Here is a 21,958-nt window from a genome sequence, read left to right as displayed (position 1 = left end):
CCCACCATCCCTCTTTGGCTCACCCTCACCTCTATACCACTAGTCTCAAGAACATTTGAGATTTCGTGGGCTTTTAAGAAAAAAATCTTGGAGTTTTGACTGCTCATAAGAGATTAAGTTTAACGATTCAGGGACTGCTTGTAAGGCAAATAGTAAGGAAATAGGAATTAAAATGAGTTCTGGGTACCGCAGACAGGTACCAAGCAGCAGTAAAGGAGGCAGGATGTCACAATGAGAGGTAGGATTTAGACTGGACTTTAGGGATGGTTAGAAAATTGATAAGGGAAAGGAGAAGGGAGAAAGGAAACAGGCAGGGAAAGATTACGTGGAGGTGAGAAAGCTTGCTGGTGGGAATGCACGAAGGTGGGGACAGTGGGTAGATAGTTTTCCTGGGGCTGACAGGAGTGATCATAGATAAGATTGGAAAGTCTTGATGGCCCCAGTGGTAACGAGTTAACACTATATCCTTTAGGCAAAGGAAACCTTTGGAGAACTCCGAGTATAGGAGTAACTTGGTGAAGCAGTCTTTTGAATGATTAATCTGAATGTGAAGTGCTGGGGTGGAGAGGAACAGCAGAGGGGAATGTTAAAAGGAGAGACCTGTATCCATTTAAGAAATTACAACAGTAGTTCAAGAATTAGTTGATTATAATGTAAAGTACAGGATGGAAATGTTCATTGACTTAATTTTCTTTCAATTGCCACACATGCAAATGTCACACGTTTACATGCAGCTGTATGGAAGTCGTGCACGGTAATCACGTGTAGTTTTATGGGAGTCTTACATGGTTATCATGTGTAGTTAGTTGTATGGGAGTCTTACAAAGACTTTAGCAGGTAAGTGCCTGGAAAGTCAGGACTAAATCCGTTTACCTCTTTGTGGCATAACAATATATTCATGGATGGGAATAATGAAAATATCACAGTCATGTTCATTCAGCATTCTCAGGAAGGCAACAGAGGCAGTATTAGCACAGTTGTTCATTATCCAGTGGCTGATATCGAGGACATATTTTTCAGGCATGTGGTGGCTGTATCATATCAGTCGGGGGCCAGATTCCAAACAACCTGGCAGTCCCCCTGTACAAGAACGGTGTCAAGATCATGGGCACGAGCCCTCTGCAGATCGACAGGGCTGAGGATCGCTCCATCTTCTCAGCTGTCTTGGATGAGCTGAAGGTGTCTCAGGCACCATGGAAAGCTGTTAACACTTTGGTAAGGAGAGAAACACGAGTCTGTTTTTAATGTTCCATTTTGAAGAGTCATAACCTAAATGTTAACTACCGCAGATGCTAACTGCAGGGCAGAGAGAATGCACTATGCTCAGTGAATTTACTTTAAAGTTGCTGAATTTCCATGATTGCAGTTAAATGCTGGTTATAAACTGATAGGAGTATTCTCACTGATTCCAACAATGAAAAGAAGTTCAAACTATTTTTGAACTAGACTTGATACTTAGAAATAGAAACTAGAAGTTTTATGTATTTTGGTGTCCAGTTTACATTTTAGTGGTGTCTTTTGGGAGAAAGAATAAAAGGAGTTGGGTTACCACTTGTTCTAACGATACCATTCTGCATTTTTATTGAATATTTTAAACTATTCATGCATTTTGTTGTTGTTGTTTCTATTAGAATGAGGCATTGGAATTTGCGAAGTCAGTGGGCTACCCCTGCTTGTTGAGACCTTCCTATGTTTTGAGGTAATATATTGTTTTCTAAAACTATTATTTAAAAGTCAGGAGACACAGAACTGCATTCTGTATGCTAACAGCACTAGGCTTTGATGTGTAGTAATTTGTAAATCCATCGACAATCCCCATACCAACACAGCCAGAGTGAAGACCTGTGCACAGTTCTTCAGCCTAATGCTTTTCCTTCAGGGAGTGACAACACAGTGTCTCCAATCCTACATCTTAGGAGCATGGCTTAGGGCATCTCCTTGCCAAATGGAGGAGGATAGCTTTACATTAGAGAAGAGGACAATTTAAAAAAACAAAACAAAACAAACTTGGGATATCTCTCACCAGCATCTGTTCTCTGATACCCAGAAATGACAGCTTATCTTTGACTGTTGTCAGCACCTTCCGATGGTGCCTATGGTTTGAATTTTTTTTTTTTTGAGATTAGATTTTTTAAATAAATGAATTACAATGTTGGAGTTCATGGACAGTGTCTTTTATAATAAACTTTGAAACTAAGTTCTGTCATCAAAGGAGAAGTCGTCAATTGTCACTCTCTTCAGATGTTACCACATATAAAGAGCTACTTCACTGAACAGGGGATAATAAGAGAAACGTAATTTGTTGTGCACAATTTGAAAGTGTAAATGGAATGTGAGATGGGATCCTTTAAAATAATGAAAAATTTCAAGTGAGGTGGGAAACTTTCCTTTTTCTTTAAGTGACATTCTGTGTAAACCACAGTCCAATACTACTGCTTCTCTGAGGTGTTAATGTACGTTAATTTAAACAACACAGGCACTTAAGGGGGGGTCACTCTGACTACTGTGCTCCCTCACATCATTGCGATCCGTATCTTTCTTTTAGTTCCCTATACTGTGAATTATCAGCGTCTTTAGGACCTTAGCCTTCATGTCTTAAATAGATGACGAAATTGAAAGCTCTTCAAGCATAAAATTTGCAATATGCTAGAAAAGGTAAAGAAAAAGTTACTTTTAAAAGGAAGTGGAAAGTGATATTTTTCTTCCTTATTTCTTCCCTTCTGCTTAGTCTTCCTTCTTTCCTCCCCTCCCATCCCACTCTGAAAATGCCAAAATTCAGAGTAAATTGATTTCAGATAGTATTCTTTCTCAAGAATTTGAAAGGACACAGCTGAATACATTTCAGTCAGATACCGTACATTATATTTGCAAATGTTACTAAAAAGTTGATTCTTTAGTAACCCAGCTGAGATAGTAGAATGACCTGCTTTGACAGCATAGTTGTGGGTTAAGATCAGCTATGGGTAATGAACTCTGAAGACACAAGTTTAGAAAGCTAGATCCTGGGATGAATCCTGTTACAGTATAAGTGTTACCTGGAACCAGAAGAGAGTTAAAACAATAAATCAGAAAGGCTGGACCTTGGGGATGTGCCACTGCTAAGAGCTACCATGGTTCTCTTTGGGCATTATCACATGTCCCACCCCCCTTCCTCGTCCCCAACTTTGGGGACTTTTTACTTTGGTTGATTGTCCTGTTGATTACATAAAGTCTCAATGTAGAAAGAGACACCTTCTTACTTAGCCTAGTCTGGAACTAGAGGTTGCCTGGAACTGTTCTGAGAAGCAATCAATTCTAGCATGCTTTACTTCTGAAGTGGTAAAAGAAACTGACCTCTTTTTTTTCCCCCTCCTTACCCAGTGGGTCTGCCATGAATGTGGTGTTCTCCGAGGATGAGATGAAAAAATTCCTAGAGGAGGCCACTAGAGTCTCTCAGGTAGTGTCCTATTTCCTTCTGGTGACTTTTACCTTTTCTGTTCATTGCTACCTTGTTTTTATGTTGTTTTTCTTTGCACAGGATGTTATGATGTTTTTCCTTTTTTCTTCTACCCATTATAGTCCTAAATATAGAAATGAGAAAACACATATGCATTTAATTATATTTGGATCCTTAGGGTTAGTGGAAGAAGAGGAAGACCAGTGAATATTTGATCAGAACAGAGATTTATACGATTTTAGTCTCCAAGAGCAAGGCTGCATAAGCACAAACTTGTCTGTTAATGAGTTAGATGCTGGTCAAGTTATCCATGGGATTCCCAGCCTCAAGGGCAGCCCAAGCATTGTCATCACACACAAGTGAAGGCTTCCCTGATTTTTAATTCTCACACCTGGAGAGCCTTTCTTTGCCTTAGTCAATCCTGCAACTTCAATAGTAAATCCCCTCACTCACCTATTGATTTTTTTCATTTTGGTACATTCCATTTGTAAGTTAATAAAAATGTTTATAATTCTGTGTTCACTCAACCAGCTTTCTCCACTGCCCCAGCTTTTACTTTCTCCTTTGGCGTTACCTGAGTGTAATCCATTTAAGATTTACCCAGTGGGGTTATTGATCTGCAGACCTTGTACTGTAGAGGATAAAAGTAATGTTTTCTTTTTAAAAGCTTTCAAAAGCTAGATAGGGCTAAAAGAAAAAAAAAAAGGAAAGAGAGAGAGAAAACACAACTCATAGAGAAGAGTTTGATGTTAGGCAAGTGGAGTTTGGAGGGAGCCAAAGAGTGAAATCAGAGGCATTTGAAAGAGGAATAAAGAGCATGGACTGTTCCTGCACACATGAAGCTGGGCTTCGTTTCTGCGTGGCAGTTGCTCCCCAAGGAAATTTGGTCAGTGAAAAGAGTGCATAAGGATAAAGAGTGAGAAGAGACAGAGTATAAAAAAGAAACCAAGTGGATTTTGAATTCACTTTTGTGTGAAAGTCAGATAACTGAGGAGGGACTCTCTCCAAAGGGCCAGTTTTCATTAATGTGTTCTGGAGTGAGATACTGTCCTCTTCTCTATCTCACTCCCTGCAAGGGGTCCTGCCACACTCATCTTTTGAGAAACCAGCAGCCTGACCCAGCTGGTCTCATGTGAGTGATGAGGCAGGTGTTCTCTGTCTGGGACAGTGTATCTTACAGGGCCTCTACTTGGTAGAATATTTTTAAAATATTTTTTTTCTGCTAGCAGGTGGATAGAATCTTTATAGGGCCAAAGTTTTATAATAGAGATGTCTTAATGGAGTACTTCTGGTTCAAGTCTCCCCATCAAACTACAGCAGAATCTGGGATTCTCAATTCAGTGAATCTAGAGTAAAACTAGCCTCCATTAATCATTGATCTATTTATGTATCCATTCATATTTAGCACCTGCTATATAATGACATTGTTCTCAGTATCAGGGGTTACATTCATGAAAAGATAGTCTCACAGAGGACTCTCTTTACTAGGGACATCAGACATCAAATAATTATAATTAAATATGATGAGCATTGCAATAGAGAAAATACATGATGTTGAAGGAGAGTGTAAAAGTATCGGGGTCCAGTCCTTGAAGAAGGGACTTTTAAATTGATTCCAAATGGTTGATTCAGAGTTAAAAGGTTTACATTGTGTGTGAGTAGGAAGAAAGAACAGCATATGTAAAGGCCTGAAGCTGAGAAAGAGCATGAAGTTTCTAGAAACTGATAAAACATTCATTTATATGGCTAGGATGCCAAACATGGTGGGGAGTGTTGATTATAATGATGGTAGAAAAGCAGAAAGACAAGGAGCAGATAAAGAGAACCTTGTCAGTTATATACTGAGGTGGATTTTAGTCATATTTTCCGAATACTGAATCACTATGCTGCATACCTGAAACTAACACAATAGTGTAAATCAACTATACTTAAACTAAAAAAAAAAAGAGCAATTGAAAGTTAAAAAAAGAAAGATCACTCTCCTATAGTATAGAGAGTAAAATCTGGGACAAGTCTGAATTCATGGAAGGAGGTTAAGGGGCTGTTGTGTAGCTCAGGGTAGAGATGACAGTGCCTTGGATCAGAGTAAATGGTAGTAAAGATGGAGAGAAGTGCATGTGTTCTAGAAATATTGAGAATGTGTATTGAGGTTGTGAATGGATGGAGGTGGAGGGTGAGAGAGGATAAGAGATGATTCTTGAGTTTCTGCCTTAGACAGCTGGATGGACAGTGGTACCATTTATTGAAACAAGGAACACTTCAGGGAGGAATTTTAGAGGGGGAAATCATATATGTAATATTTGACCTTTTGAATGTGAGATGCCTGTGAGAAGTCCAAGTAGAGATGTTCTGAAAGCAGAGGGTTACATAGAATTGGAATTGTAGATCAAGATCGTGGCTAAAGACAGAGATGTAGATATAGATTTGGAAGTCAATAGCGTATCATTGTAATTGAAGTTTTGAGATTGGAAGCAATCACCTGGGATAGTATAGAGGAAAAGGAACAGTTAAGACAGAGATGAAAGGAGTACTGGCATTTAATGGCTGAGCAGGGAAGAAAGAACCACAAAGGAGCCTGAGAAAGAAATATGAAAAGGTGATCATGGACACCTAAGGAAAGAAGTGCTTTAAGAGGGCCAACAATGTATATAATGTTGCTGAAAGACTGAAATGTATTAAGAAATTTTCTTCCTCAACATATTAAGGGCTATTTCATAAATGTGTTCAATTGGCCAGGATGGAGGATGCTGTTGTTGCCCCCCTTAGATCCCTTTACCAGTGGGGGCACCCATCCCCTAACTGCTGTGGTAGCTGATGACACCTCCTAGCTATACTTCTCAGGATAACTATTCTCAGTCAAATGGGAGCCTCTGTCAGCCAGGAGGCAAGATACCTCACCTTACTACCACGCTCAAAATGCTGGACAGTGACTGCCTTTTGCCTTAAGATGGGACTAACTCTGTGCTGCAACTCAGAGCTCCCTCTGTGGTAAGGCCAAATCCAGTCCCCACTGAGACCACGAACTTCCTAGTTTTTTCCTGCTGCCCCATCCTGCTTTTCTCACTCCCTCAATATATCACTTGAACAAGAACCCGTGTCTTAGGCTGGACTAGAGAGACTAAGACAGCTGTTAAACTTTATCTTTGTTTGCAGTTATATTGTTATTATAATATATGGAAAAATTCCCACCTAAGTCTCAACACAGCTCTACCAGGCCTGCCAACAGTCAACATCCAATATTTTAAAAAAGAGAAACAGAGATGAAAAAAATTTTCCATGTCCGATAGGACTTTGAAGAAAAGGAAGTGGGGGAAATTTCTTCATTTAATAATAAATTTAAGAAGAGAGAAGCTTATTTATGGCTTGAGACATTGGTTATTTTGAATTTTTTTACAAAATTCACTTCTATTTAAAATGTTCTGTTAAAGGAGATAAGATATATTACATTTTTTTAACTTTTTATTTTATATTGGAGTATAGTCGATTAACAATGTTGTGATAGTTTCAGGTGCACAGCAATGGGACTCAGCCATACATATGGATGTATCCATTCTCCCCCAAACTCCCCACCCATCCAGGCTGCCACATAACATTGAGCAGAGTTCCCTGTGCTATACAGTAGGTCCTTTTTGGTTATCCATTTTAAATACAGCAGTGTGTACATGTTGATCCCAAACTCCCTGACTATCCCTTCCCCCCATCCTTCCCCCCTGGTAACCATAAGTTCGCTCTGTGAGTCTGTTTCTGTTTTGTAAATAGGCTCATTTGTATAATTTCTTTTTAGATTCCACATGTAAGGCATATCGTACAATATTCCTCTTTCTCTGTCTGACTTACTTCAGTCAGTATGACAGTCTCAAGGTCCATCCATGTTGCTGCAAATGGCATTATTTCATTCTTTTTAATGGCTGAGTAATATTCCATTGTATAAATATACCACATCTTCTTTATCCATTCATCTGTCAATAGACATTTAGGTAGCTTCCATGTCTTGGCTATTGTAAACAGTGCTTCAGTGAACATTGGGGTGCGTGTATCCTTTTGGGCCATCTTTTTCTCCAGATGTATGCCCAGGAGTGGGATTACAGGGTCATATGGTAGCTCTATTTTTAGTTTTTTAAGGAACCTCCATACTGTTCTCCATAGTGGCTGTACCAATTTACATTCCCACCAACAGTGTAGGAAGGTTCCTTTCTCTCCACACCCTCTGCAGTATTTATTGTTTGTGGATTTTTTGCTGATAGCCATTTTGACTGGTGTGAGGTGATATCTCATTGTAGTTTTGATTTTCATTTCTCTAATAATTAGCGATGTTGAACATCTTTCCATGTACCTCTTGGCCATCTGTATGTCTTCTTTGGAGAAGTGTCTATTTAGGTCTTCTGCCCATTTTTTGATTGGGTTGCTTCTTTTGATGATATTAAGCCTCATGAGCAGCTTGTAAATTTTGGAGACTAATCCCTTGTCAGTAACATCATTTGCAAATATTTTCTCCCAATCTGTAGGTTTTCTTTTCGTTTTGCTTATGGTTTCCTTTGCTGTGCAAAAGCTTTTGAATTTAATTAGGTCCCATTTGTTTATTTTTGCTTGTATTTTAGATATATTTAACACATATGCATAAGATGATGAACTCCAAGGTAGTGACCAAAAGGAGTTAGTGTTCAGAGCAAAAAGACATGTTCAGAGAAGCCTTCAGGGAGGAGGTGGCATTGAAGCTAGGCCTTGAAGCATGGGTTGAAATTTGAAAGATGAAGCTGAGGAGAGAAGGTGGAGTGCATTTGTGGAAGAGAGGCATGGAGACAGGTAAAGACAGGGTCTGGTAAGAAAACAGCAAGTGGTGCCGGTTGCTGGTGCCTGGGGCAGGGGAGAAGAGATGCCTAAACCCTGGAGGCCTTCATTCAACCACTTCTTTTAGTCTGGAAAAGCACCTAGTGATCAAGCTGCGGAGGGCATTGCAGCACTGTCGTGAAGGAACTGAGTGTGGGAAGAACATCAAGAATAATAAGTGGTCTGAAACAGCTGAGAGAGGGAGAACATTTTAAGATTTATATAGAAAAATGTTTGATTTTGCAGTCACAAATGTCACACTTTAGAAGTGATTTAAAGCATGTCAATTCCATGTAAATAATTCCATCTTTGGCCTAATAAAACTGAAACAAAATGCTGCTCTTCTTCTAAGTTCATTCACAATTCTCATACAGAGAACTAACGGAGGGCATTGTAGTGCTTAGAAAAGATAAGTGTAGGAAGAGAGGAAAAACCTGAACCAATACTGATATATAATTATAAATAAAATAGAGAGATATTTATAACTCTGGAGACAGAAAAGCAACCTCATTCTGCCCTCTGCTTAGCCTCCTCTTTTCTCTAACTCACCTAGAAGTCAATGTTTGAAATTTCAAAACTCATGTTCAATTCACTGAGAACTGAAAATTGGAGAAAGATTTCCTCTTCCTCACTGTTAGCAGAGAATGACCGTGTTCTTACCAAACAAACTGGCTAATGAGTTTGTGTAGTATGTTGAGCATTGGTTTTTTTTTTTCAAGTATTGCCATGGTACTGACTTAACGTACACGATTTACTTGACCCCATACATGTAATTTCAGCTAAAGTTTCTGCCCTTCTGTTTTCCTCGGTGACAGGAACACCCAGTGGTGCTGACAAAATTTATTGAGGGGGCCCGGGAAGTGGAAATGGATGCTGTTGGCAGAGATGGAAGAGTAAGTGCTTTATCTCCCACCCCCTCTTCCTGCCTTCCCATCAGAATTTTTTTCTTGGCAATTTAGAAACGTAACTCAGATTAGAGTTTGTGATTTCTACAAAACAGGTCTCTAAAAATAATGGACAAGTCTGCTCAGTCAAAAAAATTGTTCCATTTCACTGACAATTCAGTTGATGTGTCATGGGTATCATATCTTCTGCTTTTCATACTGTTAGAATTTCTCTTTGATGATATTAAAAATTATCATCCTGTACTTGTTCTTTTTGAATAGATTTTCTCTCTCATTTTCTTTTGTCTTGGTGTTTCCTTTTTTGTTTCAATGGATATTAGAAAAACATCCAATACTTTTCTTTCTGAAGTTCCTAATTGAATCCCTAGTTTTTCTTCTCTCTTGATTTTTCCATCCTTCTCCTTTTTATTGGGTTAATAAAAGCAAAACTAAACAGAGTAGGGTGGGTAAAGATAATAACATAAAATTAGCTTACCATATCACATCTTGTATCACTAATACAATGAATGCCTCAAACTTCAGGGAGAAATGAAATTATAAGAATTCTTTCCTTTAGTTTTCAAGTTGTACTAATAAAGCATGTTAAAGCTTTTTTTGTTTCTTTGTTTAGGTCTTTTTTTTTTTTTCTCTTCCAGATTAACAGTTCAAATCAAGGTTGTTTCAAAAAAATACTATATATATAGTAAGGATGACCTCTTATCCTATAATCTAGAGTTTAAGCACCCTTAGATATCATTTATTTCAACCCCTTACTCCCCAAGGATGAGAATTTTCTTCACAGCAACCCTGGAAAGTGGTCATTTGCTTTCTGTTTAACTCTTGGTTATACAGAGCATAAAAAGTTGTAAGATGACATATATATATTGTTTTGTTTTGTTTTTGCTTTTACTTCTTGGACATCTAATATATTCCTTCTCTTGAACTAAGATCTGCTTCCCTAGAATGTTCATCCCTGACCTGCTGGCCTCCAGAGTTATGGAACATATGTATATTCTTTCCCACTTGAACATTTATGTATTTGAGACTGAGGTATAAAATAAGAGGAATGTGATCATACCAATGTGGAAGTGGAGAATGTAAGACTGGCCTACAGATATTTATGTTTTTTCACATATTGTGCTGGTAAAGTAATGCTGTTCAGTTGGCCTGACTTGGTTCCATTTTGCTAGGATATGCTCCTGCCCTAAGATTCTCTTAGACCTTGACCATTGCTTATCATCCTGGACTCCTTCTTTTGGAAGTGTTCCAGGTTATTCACATAACTTTTAAACAGTCACACTCAGAAGTGGACCCAGTATTTCAGACATATAACTTTTTTTCAGAGTTCAGTGAGGTGTTGCCTCCCCATTTCTAGACAGTGTAAAAAATTTGAGCGCTTACTCTGCACTAAATATCATGCCAGGCACTGTTTATGTGTTCTGTTTTATCCTTACAAACATTCTGTGAGGCAGATACCATTGTTATTCCTATCTTATCAGAAACCAAGGCTAAGGAGATAAAGTATCTCACCCAGGTCACAGAACTCATAAGTGACAGCAGGAGTACTGGGACTCAAATGTCACTCTGCTTTAAATCATCTATAAATCTGATAAACAAATCTTCACTGTAATTTATTTAAGTCTTTTACAGCCACCCAATTATTCTCCCCCACTCTCAGCTTTATCATTTTCCAAAGACACACATACTGTTAACATTCAGGTTATTGTGGTTGAGACCGTAAACTTTGCAATCGGACAGATAAGTGTTCAAAATCCTGACTTGGTCACATAGCAGTCACATGTACTTGGGTTATTTATTCTTATATTGCCTTGGTTTTCTTACCTCTAAAAGAGGACAAGAATATTTTCCTCTTGCTTCCTTCCTGTCTCAAATTTCAGTTTAAAGATCTCTTGTAGGTAGCCAGTTAGCTCAGTTGGTTAGAGTGTGGGGCTGATAAAGAGCTCTTGATCTTTAGATCTTACATTTTCTTTCTGATCCATCTAAGTTATGACATTTACCTAAGCTAGATATTGACCTCTCCCATCTTTTCTTTTCCAGTGTTTAAAACTTAACCTGGAAGGAAAAGATAAAGCTATCTCCAGTGCCCCCCAAATGCTTTATTTTCCTATCCATTTTTAAAAGTCATTATGAGTTGGCTTAGTTGCCTTCTTTTCCTGGTATTAATAACTATTCTAATCAATGGAAGAGGGAGGTAAGCTTTCAGACACTCTCAGCTGCCCTTAGAGGTGATCTGTCACTGCACAGGGAGGCTTGGTGACGCTACATATGCAGCTCTTTCTACTCCACTCATCAGAGACTTAGCAAAGAAACTGCTCAATGCTGGAGGCATCTGTTAGAATTAGGGGGATGGGTCAGGCAGCAGATTCATTGAAGAAGAGCTGACACTTCTTTTGCAAATCTTCTTTTGGCCAGGTCATCTCCCATGCCATCTCTGAACACGTGGAGGATGCAGGCGTCCACTCAGGAGATGCTACTCTGATGCTGCCCACACAAACCATCAGCCAAGGAGCCATTGAAAAGGTCATCATTTATAAATAAAAGTGGAAGGGGGAAAAAGATTTCAAACATTTTTTTTTAATTGGGGCTGGATTGTGAAGGGTCTTTTTTTTATTATGCATTTTCTCTTTTTGTTTATAAATTTATTTATTTTATTTATTATTTTTGGTTGTGTTGGGTCTTCGTTGCTGTATGCAAGCTTTCTTTAGTTGCAGCAAGCGGGGGCTACTCTTTGTTTCAGTGCTCGGGCTTCTCATTGTGGTGGCTTCTCTTGCTGCGGAGCACAGGCTCTAGGCACATGGGCTTCAGTAGTTGTGGCGCATGGGCTCTAGAGCGCTGGCTTGGTAGTTGTGGCGCACGGGCTTAGTTGCTCCGTGGCGTGTGGGATCTTACTGGACCAGGGCTCAAACCCGTGTCCCCTGCATTGGCAGGCGGATTCTTAACCACTGTGCCACCAGGGAATCCCATTAAAAACATTTTGTTAACTAGGTAGCAGTAGGACATGCCCCAGGTAAAATTTAATTTTGAGGGGAACTTCCTCCTCTGAGTCTGCTGGGTATTTTAAAGATGACAATTTCCTTCACTGCCCTTCAGAGCCCATTTGGTTGTATGCTAGCGCAGTGGTTCTCTAACTGTATGCAACATAACCACCTGGGGGACTCGTTAAAATACAGGTTACAAGACTCCTCCCCAGTTTCTAAATCTGTAGTTCTGAGCAGGCCCCCAGAATTTGTATCATTATCAAGTCCCCATGTGGTGCTATTGCTGCTGGTCTGGGGACCACATTTGGATAACTACTGCTGCAGATGATTCTAATGTTTGGGCCACTTACAGGTGAGCAGCATCTAAAGCAATGTTTCTCAGAAGCAGGTATGCAGCAGTCATGTGAGAACTTTCTAGAACCGATGCTTTCACTGTCTGCCCTTACCCTCACCTCAAATAGTACCTTATGATATATCTCGTTCAAACCCTCTTTTGGAACCACTGCTTTAAAGACCTTTCCAGTAATAATGACTCTGCCTCAGTACTCAATATGCATGCTAGGTGTTGTCTTTGAGGCTGTCATCTTTTTTTTTTTTTAATCAGTCAACACATGTTTATTTGTGTACATTTTTTTTAACATCTTTATTGGAGTATAATTGCTTTACATTGTTGTGTTAGTCGCTGCTGTATAACAAAGTGAATCAGCTGTACGTATACATATATCCCCATATCACCTCCCTCTGGCATCTCCCTCCCACCCTCCCTATCCCACCCCTCTAGGTGGTCACAAAGCACCGAACTGATCTCCCTGGGCTATGCAGCTACTTCCCACTAGCTATCTATTTTACATTTGGTAGTGTATATCTCACTTCGTCTCAGCTTACCCTTCCCCCTCCCCGTGTCCTCAAGTCCATTTTCTACATCTGCGTCTTTATTCCTGTCTGGCCCCTAGGTTCTTCAAAAAAAATTTTTTTTTTTTTTTAAGATTCCATATATATGTGTTCGCATACGGTATTTGTTTTTATCTTTCTGACTTACTCCACTCTGTATGAAAGACTGTAGGCACATCCACCTCGCTACAAATAACTCAATTTCATTTCTTTTTATAGCTGAGTAGTATTCCATTGTATATATATGCCACATATTCCTTATACATTCATCTGTCGATGGACACTTAGGTTGCTTCCATGTCCTGGTTATTGTAAATAGAGCTGCGATGAACATTGTGGTACATGACCCTTTTTGAATTATGGTTTTCTCAGGGTATATGCCCAGTAGTGGGATTTCTGGGTCATATGGTAGTTCTATTTTTAGATTTTTAAGGAACCTCCATACTGTTCTCCATAGTGGCTGTGTCAATTTACATTCCCACCAACAGTGCAAGAGGGTTCCCTTTTCTCCACACCCTGTCGAGCATTTATTATTTGTAGATTTTTGATGATGGGCATTCTGACCGGTGTGAGGTGATACCTCATTGTAGTTTTGATTTGCATTTCTCTAATGATTAGTGATGTTGAGCATTCTTTCATGTGCTTGTTGGCAATCTGTATATCTTCTTTGGAGAAATGTCTATTTAGGTCTTCTGCCCATGTTTGGATTGGGTTGTTTGTTTTTTTAATATTGAGCTACATGAGCTGCTTGTAAATTTTGGAGATTAATCCTTTGTCAGTTGTTTTGTTTGCAAATATTTTATCCCATTCTGAGTGTTGTCTTTTTTGTCTTTTTTATAGTTTCCTTGGCTGTACAAGAGCTTTTAAGTTTCATTAGGTCCCACTTGTTTATTTTTGTTTTTATTTCCATTTCTCTAGGAGGTGGGTCAAAAAGGATCTTGCTGTGATTTATGTCATAGACTGTTCTGCCTATGTTTTCCCCTAAGAGTTTATAGTGTCTGGCCTCACATTTAGGTCTTTAATACATTTTGAGTTTATTTTTGTGTATAGTGTTAGGGAGTGTTCTAATTTCATTCTTTTACATGTAGCTGCCCAGTTTTTCCAGCACCACTTATTGAAGAGGCTGTCTTTTCTCCGTTGTGTATTCTTTGCTCCTTTATCAAAGATACGCTGACCATAGGTGTGTGGGTTTATATCTGGGCTTTCTATCCTGTCGCATTGATCTATATTTCTGTTTTTGTGCCAGTACCATACTATCTTGATTACTGTAGCTTTGTAGTATAGTCTGAAGCCAGGGAGCCTGATTCCTCCAGCACTGTGTTTCTTTCTCAAGATTGCTTTGGCTATTCGGGGTCTTTTGTGCTTCCATACAAATTGTGAAATTTTTTGTCCTAGTTCTGTGAAAAATGCCATTGGTAGTTTGACAGGGATTGCATTGAATCTGTAGATTGCTTTGGGTAGTATTGTCATTTTCAAAATGTTGATTCTTCCAATGCAAGAACACGGTATATCTCTCCATCTGTTTGTATCATCTTTAATTTCTTTTATCAGTGTCATAGTTTTCTGCATACAGGTCTTTTGTCTCCTTAGGTAGGTTTATTCCTAGGTATTTTATTCTTTTTGTTGCAGTGGTAAATGGGAGTGTTTCCTTAATTTCTCCTTCACATTTTTCATCATTCGTGTATAGGAATGCAAGAGATTTCTGTGCACTAATTTTGGATCCTGCTACTTTACCAAATTCGTTGATTAGCTCTAGTAGTTTTCTGGTAGCAGCTTTAGGATTCTCTATGTATAGTATAATGTCATTTGCAAACAGTGACAGTTTTACTTCTTCTTTTCCGATTTGGATTCCTTTTATTTCTTTTTCCTCTCTGATTGCTATGGTTAAAACTTCTAAAACTATGTTGAATAAAAGTGGTAAGAGTGGGCAACTTTGTCTTGTTCCTGATCTTAGAGGAAATGGTTTCAGTTTTTCACCATTGAGAATGATGTTGGCTGTGGGTTTGTCACACATGGCCTTTATTTTGTTGAGGGAGGTTCACTCTATGCCAACTTTCTGAGGAGTGTTTTTCATAAATCGGTGTTGAATTTTGTCAAAAGCTCTTTCTGCATCTATTGAGATTATCATATGGTTTTTCTCCTTCAGTTTTTTAATACGATGTATCACATTGATTGATTTGCATATATTGAAGAATCCTTGCATTCCTGGGCTAAACCCCACTTGATCATGGTGTATGATCCTTGTAATGTGCTGCTGGATTCTGTTTGCTAGTGTTTTGTTGAGGATTTTTGCATTTATTGGCCTGTCATTTTCTTTTTTTTTTTTTTAACATCTTTGTATGGTTTTGGTAACAGAGGGATGGTGGCCTGGTAAAATGAGTTTGGGAGTATTCCTCCCTCTGCTATAATTTGGAAGAGTTTGAGAAGGATGAGTGTTAACTCTGCTCTAAATACTTGATAGAATTCACCTGTGAATCCATCTGGTCCTGGGCTTTTGTTTGTTGGAAGATTTCTAATCACAGTTTAAATTTCAGTGCTTGTGATTGGTCTGTTCATATTTTCTATTTCTTCCTGGTTCAGTCTTGGAAGGTTATACCTTTCTAAGAATTTGTCCATTTCTTCCAGGTTGTCCATTTTATTGGCATAGAGTTGCTTGTAGTAATCTCTCATGAGCCTTTGTATTTCTGCAGTGTCGGTTGTTACTTCTCCGTTTTCATTTCTGATTCTGTTGCTTTGAGTCTTCTCCCTTTTTTTCTTGATGCGTCTGGCTAATGGTTTATCAATTTTGTTTATCTTCTCAAAGAACCAGCTTTTAGTTTTATTGATCTTTGCTATCATTTCCTTCATTTTTCTTTTTCATTTATTTCTGATCTGATCTTTATGATTTCTTTCCTTCTGCTAACTTTGAGGGTTTTTTTGTTCATCTTCCTCTAATTGCTTTAGGTGTAAGGTTAGTTTGTTTATTTGAGATGTTTCTTGTTTCTTGAAGTAGGACTGTATTACTGTAAACTTCACTCTTAGAACCGCTTTTGCTGCATCCCATAGGTTTTGGGCCACCGTGTTTTCATTGTCATTTGTTTCTACATTTATTTTGGTTTCCTCTTTGATTTCTTCAGTGATCTGTTTATTTAGTAGCATATTGTTTAGGCTCCATGTGTTTGTATTTTTTACAGATATTTTTCCTGTAATTTATTTCTAGTATCATAGCATTGTGGTCAGAAAAGATACTTGATACGATTTCAATTTTCTTAAATTTACCAAGGCTTCATTTGTGACCCATGATATGATCTATCTTGGAGAATGTTCCATGAGCACTTGAGAAGAAAGTGTATTCTGTAGTTTTTGGATGGAATGTCCTATAAATATCAATTAAGTCCATCTTGTTTAATGTATCATTTAAAGCTTGTATTTCCTTATTTGTTTTTATTTTGGTTGATCTGTCCATTGGTGGAAGTGGGGTGTTAAATTCCTCTACTGTGATTGTGTTACTGTCGATTTCCTCTTTTATGGCTGTTAGTATTTGCCTTATGTATTGAGGTGCTCCTATGTTGGGTGCATAAATATTTACAATTGTTATATCTTCTTCTTGGGTTGATCCCTTGATCATTATGTAGTGTCCTTCTTTGTCTCTTGTAATAGTCTTCATTTTAAAATATGTTTTGTCTGATATGAGAATTGCTACTCCAGCTGTCTTTTGATTTCCTTTTGCATGGAATATCTTTTTCCGTCCCCTCACTATCAGCCTGTATGTTTCCCAGGTCTGAAGTGGGTCTCTTGTGGACAGCATTTTTATGGGTCTTGTTGTTGTATCCATTCAGCCAGTCTATGTCTTTTGTTTGGAACATTTAATCTATTTACATTTAAGTTAATTATTGATATGTATGTTCCTATTACCATTTTCTTAGTTGTTTTTGAGTTTATTATTGTAGGTCTTTTCCTTCTCTTTTGTTTCTTGCCTAGAGAAGTTCCTTTAGCATTTGTTGTAAGGCTGGTTTGGTGGTGTTGTATTCTGTTAGCTTTTCTTGTCTGTAAAGGTTTTAATTTCTCTGTCGAATCTGTATGAGATCCTTGATGGGTAGAGTAATCTTCCTTCCATCACTTTAAATATGTCCTGCCACTCCCTTCTGGCTTGCAGAATTTCTGCTGAAAGGTCAGCTGTTAACCTTATGGGGATTCCCTTGTATATTATTTGTTGCTTTTCCCTTGTCGCTTTTAATATTTTTTCTTTGTATTTAATTTTTGATAGTTTGAGTAATGTGTGTCTTGGCGTGTTTCTCCTTGGATTTATCCTGTATTGGACTCTCTGTGCTTCCTGGACTTCTTTGACTATTTCCTTTCCCATACTAATGAAGTTATCAACTGTCATCTCTTCAAATATTTTCTCAGTCCCTTTTTTTTCTCTTCTTCTTCTGGCACCCCTATATTTCAAATATTGGTGCATTTAATGTTGTCTCAGTGGTCTGTGAGACTGTCCTCAATTCTTTTCATTCTTTTTTCTTTATTCTGCTCTACAGTAGTTATTTCCACTATTTTATCTTCCAGGTCACTTATCTGTTCTTCTGCCTCAGTTATTCTGCTATTGATTCCTTTTAGAGAATTTTTAATTTCATTTATTTTGCTGTTCATCATTATTTGTTTGCTCTTTAGTTCTTCTAGTTCCTTTTTAAGCATTTCTTGTATTTTCTCCATTCTCTTTCCATGATATTGGATCATCTTTACTCTCATTATTCTGAATTCTTTTTCAGGTAGATTGCCAGTTCCTCTTCATTTGTTTGGTCTGGTGTGTTTTTACCTTGCTTCTTCATCTGCTGTGTATTTCTTTGTCCCTCATTTTGCTTAATTTACTGTGTTTGGGGTCTCCTTTTCACAGGCTGCAGGTTCGTAGTTCTCGTTGTTTTTGGTGTCTGCCCCCGGTGGGTAAGTTTGATTCAGTGGGTTGCGTGGGCTTCCTGGTGGAGGCGACTGGTGCCTGTGTTCTGGTGGATGAGACTGTATCTTGTCTTTCTGGTGGGCAGGACCCCTTCCGGTGGTGTGTTTTGTGGTGTCTGTGACCTTATGATGATTTTAGGCAGCCTCTCTACTAATGGTTGGGGTTGTGTTCCTGTCTTGTTAGTTGTTTGGCATGGGATGTTCAGCACTGGAGCTTGCTGGTCATTGAGTGGAGCTGAGTCTTAGTGTTGAGACGGAGATCTGTGGGAGGGCTCTTGCCATTTGATATTACGTGGGGCTGGGAGCTCTCTGGTGGTCCAATGTCCTGAACTTGGCTCTCCCAGCTCAGAGACTCAGGCCTGACACCCAGCCAGAGCACCACGACCCTGTCAGGTACACAGCTCAGAAGAAAAGGGAGGAGAAAAAGAAAGAAAGAAAAAAAAAATTTTTTAATAAAATAAGTAAAAAGTTATTAAAATAAAATTTTAAAAAAAGTATTAAATTTAAAAAAATAATAAAGAGAGCAACCAAACCAATAAACAAATCTACCAGTGTCAACATGCACTAAAATCTAAACTAAGATAACCGTATAAATAAAAAACTAGTCAGTCGCATACAGTAAACCCCAACTCTACAGTTGTTCCCAGAGTCCACCGCCTCAATTTTGGGATGATTTGTTGTCTATTCAGGTATTCCAGAGATGCAGGGTACATGAAGCTGATTATGGAGATTTAATCCACTGCTCCTGAGGCTGCTGGGAGAAATTTCCCTTTCTCTTCTTTGTTCGCACAGCTCCTGGGGTTCAACTTTGGATTTGGCCCCACCTCTGTGTGTAGGTCGCCTGAGGGCATCTGTTCTTCTCTCAGACAGGATGGGGTTAAAGGAGCCGCTGATTAGTGGGCTCTGGCTCACTCAGGCCGGGGGTAGGTAGGGGTACGGAATGAGGGGTGAGCCTGCGGCAGCAGAGGCCAGCACGACATTGCAACAGCCTAAGGCGCGTTGTGTGTTCTCCCAGGGAAGTTGTCTCTGCATCACGGAACCCTGGCAGTGGCGGGCTGCACAGCCTTCCGGGAGGGGAAGTGTGGATAGTGACCTTTGCTTGCACACAGGCTCTTGGTGGCTGCAGCAGCAGCCTTAGTGTTTCATGCCCGTCTCTGGTGTCCCGCGCTGGTAGCTGGGGCTTATGCCCATCTCTGGAGCTTGTTTAGGCGGCGCTCTGAATCTCCTCTCCTCTCACAGCCGGAAACAATGGTCTCTTGCCTCTTAGGCAATTCCACGGTTTTTCCCGGACTCCCTCTCGGCTAGCTGTTGCGCACTAGCCCCTTCAGGCTGTGTTCACGCCGCCAACCCCAGTCCTCTCCCTGGGATCTGACCTCCAAAGCCTGAGCCTCAGCTCCCAGGCCCCACCCGCCCCGGCGGGTGAGCAGACAATATTCTCAGGCTGGTGAGTGCTGGTCAGCACCGATCCTCTGTGTGGGAATCTCTCTGCTTTGCCCTCTGCACCCCTGTTGCTGCGCTCTCCTCTGTGGCTCTGAAGCTTCCCCCCCACCATCCCCTGTCTCCGCCCACGAAGGGCCTTCCTAGTGTGTGGAAACTTTTCCTCTTTCACAGCTCCCTCCCAGAGGTGCAGGTCCCATCCCTATTCTTTTGTCTCTATTTTTTCTTTATTCTTTTGCCCTACCCAGGTACGTGGGGAGTTTCTTGCCTTTTGGGAGGTCTGAGGTCTTCTGCCAGCATTCAGTAGGTGTTATGTAGGAGTTGTTCTGCATGTAGATGTATTTCTGATGTATCTGTGGGGAGGAAGGTGATCTCCACGTCCTACTCTTCCACCATCTTGAAGGTCCCTCTCTGTCATCTTAAGTAACTTGGGGATGTTCCTTTAGTCTTCTGGTATATGAGGTTAGGCTTAGCTTTTTCAGTGAGACTTTCCAATAATCCTGCCATCAGAATCTAGGCAGGCCTGTCTGGCTAGTTGTACATTGGACTGAATTCTGAAGGTCTTACTTTGTTCTAGAATGTGAAGGCAGCAGGATGCTTTGTAACAGCAGCAACATAAAGGAACACTATCCTGGGATTTCAAATGTACTTCAATTTTTTATATCAGGATAAATGACCTCAAGAACTCAGATTTTTCCAAATCTCTCAGAGCTCATTGTGTCATGGACTCTGCTTCCTTTTATAACTAAGTTGCTGAACCACTCTTGTAAGAGTAATGAATGAGGAACTCTTGGTTCCAGCAGTCAGTGCTCTCTCTTTGCATGAGTACCTTCTATCTCTGGTTGGATACAGGAATTCCTATATGTGACATGCAGAGCCTTCCTGCAAGGGAACATGTTTCCTTCTGACCATAATATCTACCCTTGCAGTCTAGGGCAAAAGAAAAGCACATAAAAGAAACCTCTCTGGTCTCTTTGCAGTACCATGTAATTTTAGGACCTGCACTTCTCAGCAGGTAGGTCATTAGATTGATACAGAGTTTGGACTGCAGTTTTGGTGCTAAAGCAACTAGACTGAAAGGATTCCATTTAGCCCTCAAAATAAAACCAGAGTATATAACTGTAGGTAGATAGATGCATTTGGCAGAAAGATAATCCTGTAAGATTATTTGTTCTTTTCCCTGCTATCCTGTTGTGATATTTAGTACATTTGGTACAAATATTACTTTGTTAATAGAAGCCTAATAATGGCTTCTATGATTACTATTACTATTATTATTATCAGTGGAGATGTAGTTCTTTGTAAAGAGAACTGGAAGAAATCTAAATTTAAGGTGCTGTATCTTTTTTGTTGGTTTGTTTTTAAACTAAGGAATGTTCTTTAGCACTGTATCATTGTCCCTTTTATCTAGGTGAAGGATGCTACCTGGAAGATAGCAAAGGCTTTTGCCATCTCTGGCCCATTCAACGTCCAGTTTCTTGTCAAAGGAAATGAGGTCTTGGTAAGAAATGCCAAGGTGTTTGAGAGGACACCACTGCTGTGTTATGTCATGTTGGTTTGTGTCCCTCTGGTACTCTTCTCTGTGAACACCGCCACAGAGCAGCTGAGACCCCTGCAGCTGATTGTGTCTGAGTATGGGAGTTGCACAGCGCATAATGCCTGCCTTGTTTGAAAGCACTGGCTCTTGGTGGCACTGATATGTCAGTCACAGCTTTGAAAAGCACTCTGATCCACTGGAAAGAAGATCACTGACTGCCATCTTCAGTACAATATAGATGGATGCAGTAACTATCATAAAGTAATCTGTCCAGGTTACTATAGAATAGTCATAAATTACATGTACTGAAGTTTACTTTCTCAGAGAAGAAAGCTGTTTTGGATACCATTTACCAAAAAAATAAAAAATGTTAAGTCAACTAGGTTAGTCTTAGTTAAGTTAGTTTATTTAATGTAACTAATCAGTAACCAATATTGATTCCTCACCTACTATGCAAAGTCATAAGGTGGCTACAGAGACGTATAGAGTCCAGTCTCTGCTCTCAAAGATCCACGATTTAGTGAGAACTGGGGAGAAGATGAATTTTTAGATGACTATAATGTAAGTCAGAATATAATAGCTGCTAGAAGGAATGTACAAGTAAAGTGGTATCAGAGGCACAGAACAGAGAGAGCCTATCTATTAGTGTGTGTGTGTGTGTGCGTGTGTCTGTCTGTCTGTATGTCTGTGTGCCTGCACATATGTGTATGAGCATGTATTTGACTGTCATATGCCTGATTTGGGGTGGATCATAAAAGATTTCAAGGAAGATTTTGTAATTTGAGCTGGGTCTTAAAGAATAGCTGGAATTTTGACAAGTAAAGGAAGATAGAAAGGACAGTACACGTACAATATGTGTGGGTAAATTTGGCACATTTTAGGAGATAGTGACTAGTTCAATTTATCAATGACCAGCTGATGATGACTAGCTCAGTTTATTATTTTTCCAGGGAAATCATGGAAGGTAAACTTAGAAAGAAAGACTGGGGCCAGAAAAGTGGTACAAGATAACATAGAG

The 21,958-nt window shown here is 39.4% G+C and overlaps 1 protein-coding gene across 1 annotated transcript in view; it reads left to right on the top strand.

The window, feature by feature from the left end:
• Window positions 1-21,958, top strand: part of CPS1 (carbamoyl-phosphate synthase 1) — a 142,436-nt gene that overhangs the window by 103,161 nt on the left and 17,317 nt on the right. Inside the window, exons 26-31 of the mRNA XM_082658719.1 lie at window positions 1,021-1,215; window positions 1,632-1,699; window positions 3,361-3,436; window positions 9,079-9,156; window positions 11,581-11,688; window positions 20,815-20,904. Of these exons, the coding sequence (XP_082514845.1) occupies window positions 1,021-1,215; window positions 1,632-1,699; window positions 3,361-3,436; window positions 9,079-9,156; window positions 11,581-11,688; window positions 20,815-20,904 (615 nt within the window). The remainder of the gene's footprint in view (window positions 1-1,020; window positions 1,216-1,631; window positions 1,700-3,360; window positions 3,437-9,078; window positions 9,157-11,580; window positions 11,689-20,814; window positions 20,905-21,958) is intronic.

Source organism: Grampus griseus (genome assembly GCF_964374135.1).
Source record: "Grampus griseus genome assembly, chromosome: 7".
NCBI classification, from domain to species: Eukaryota; Metazoa; Chordata; class Mammalia; order Artiodactyla; family Delphinidae; genus Grampus; species Grampus griseus.
This window is presented reverse-complemented; position numbering and strand designations above follow the sequence as displayed.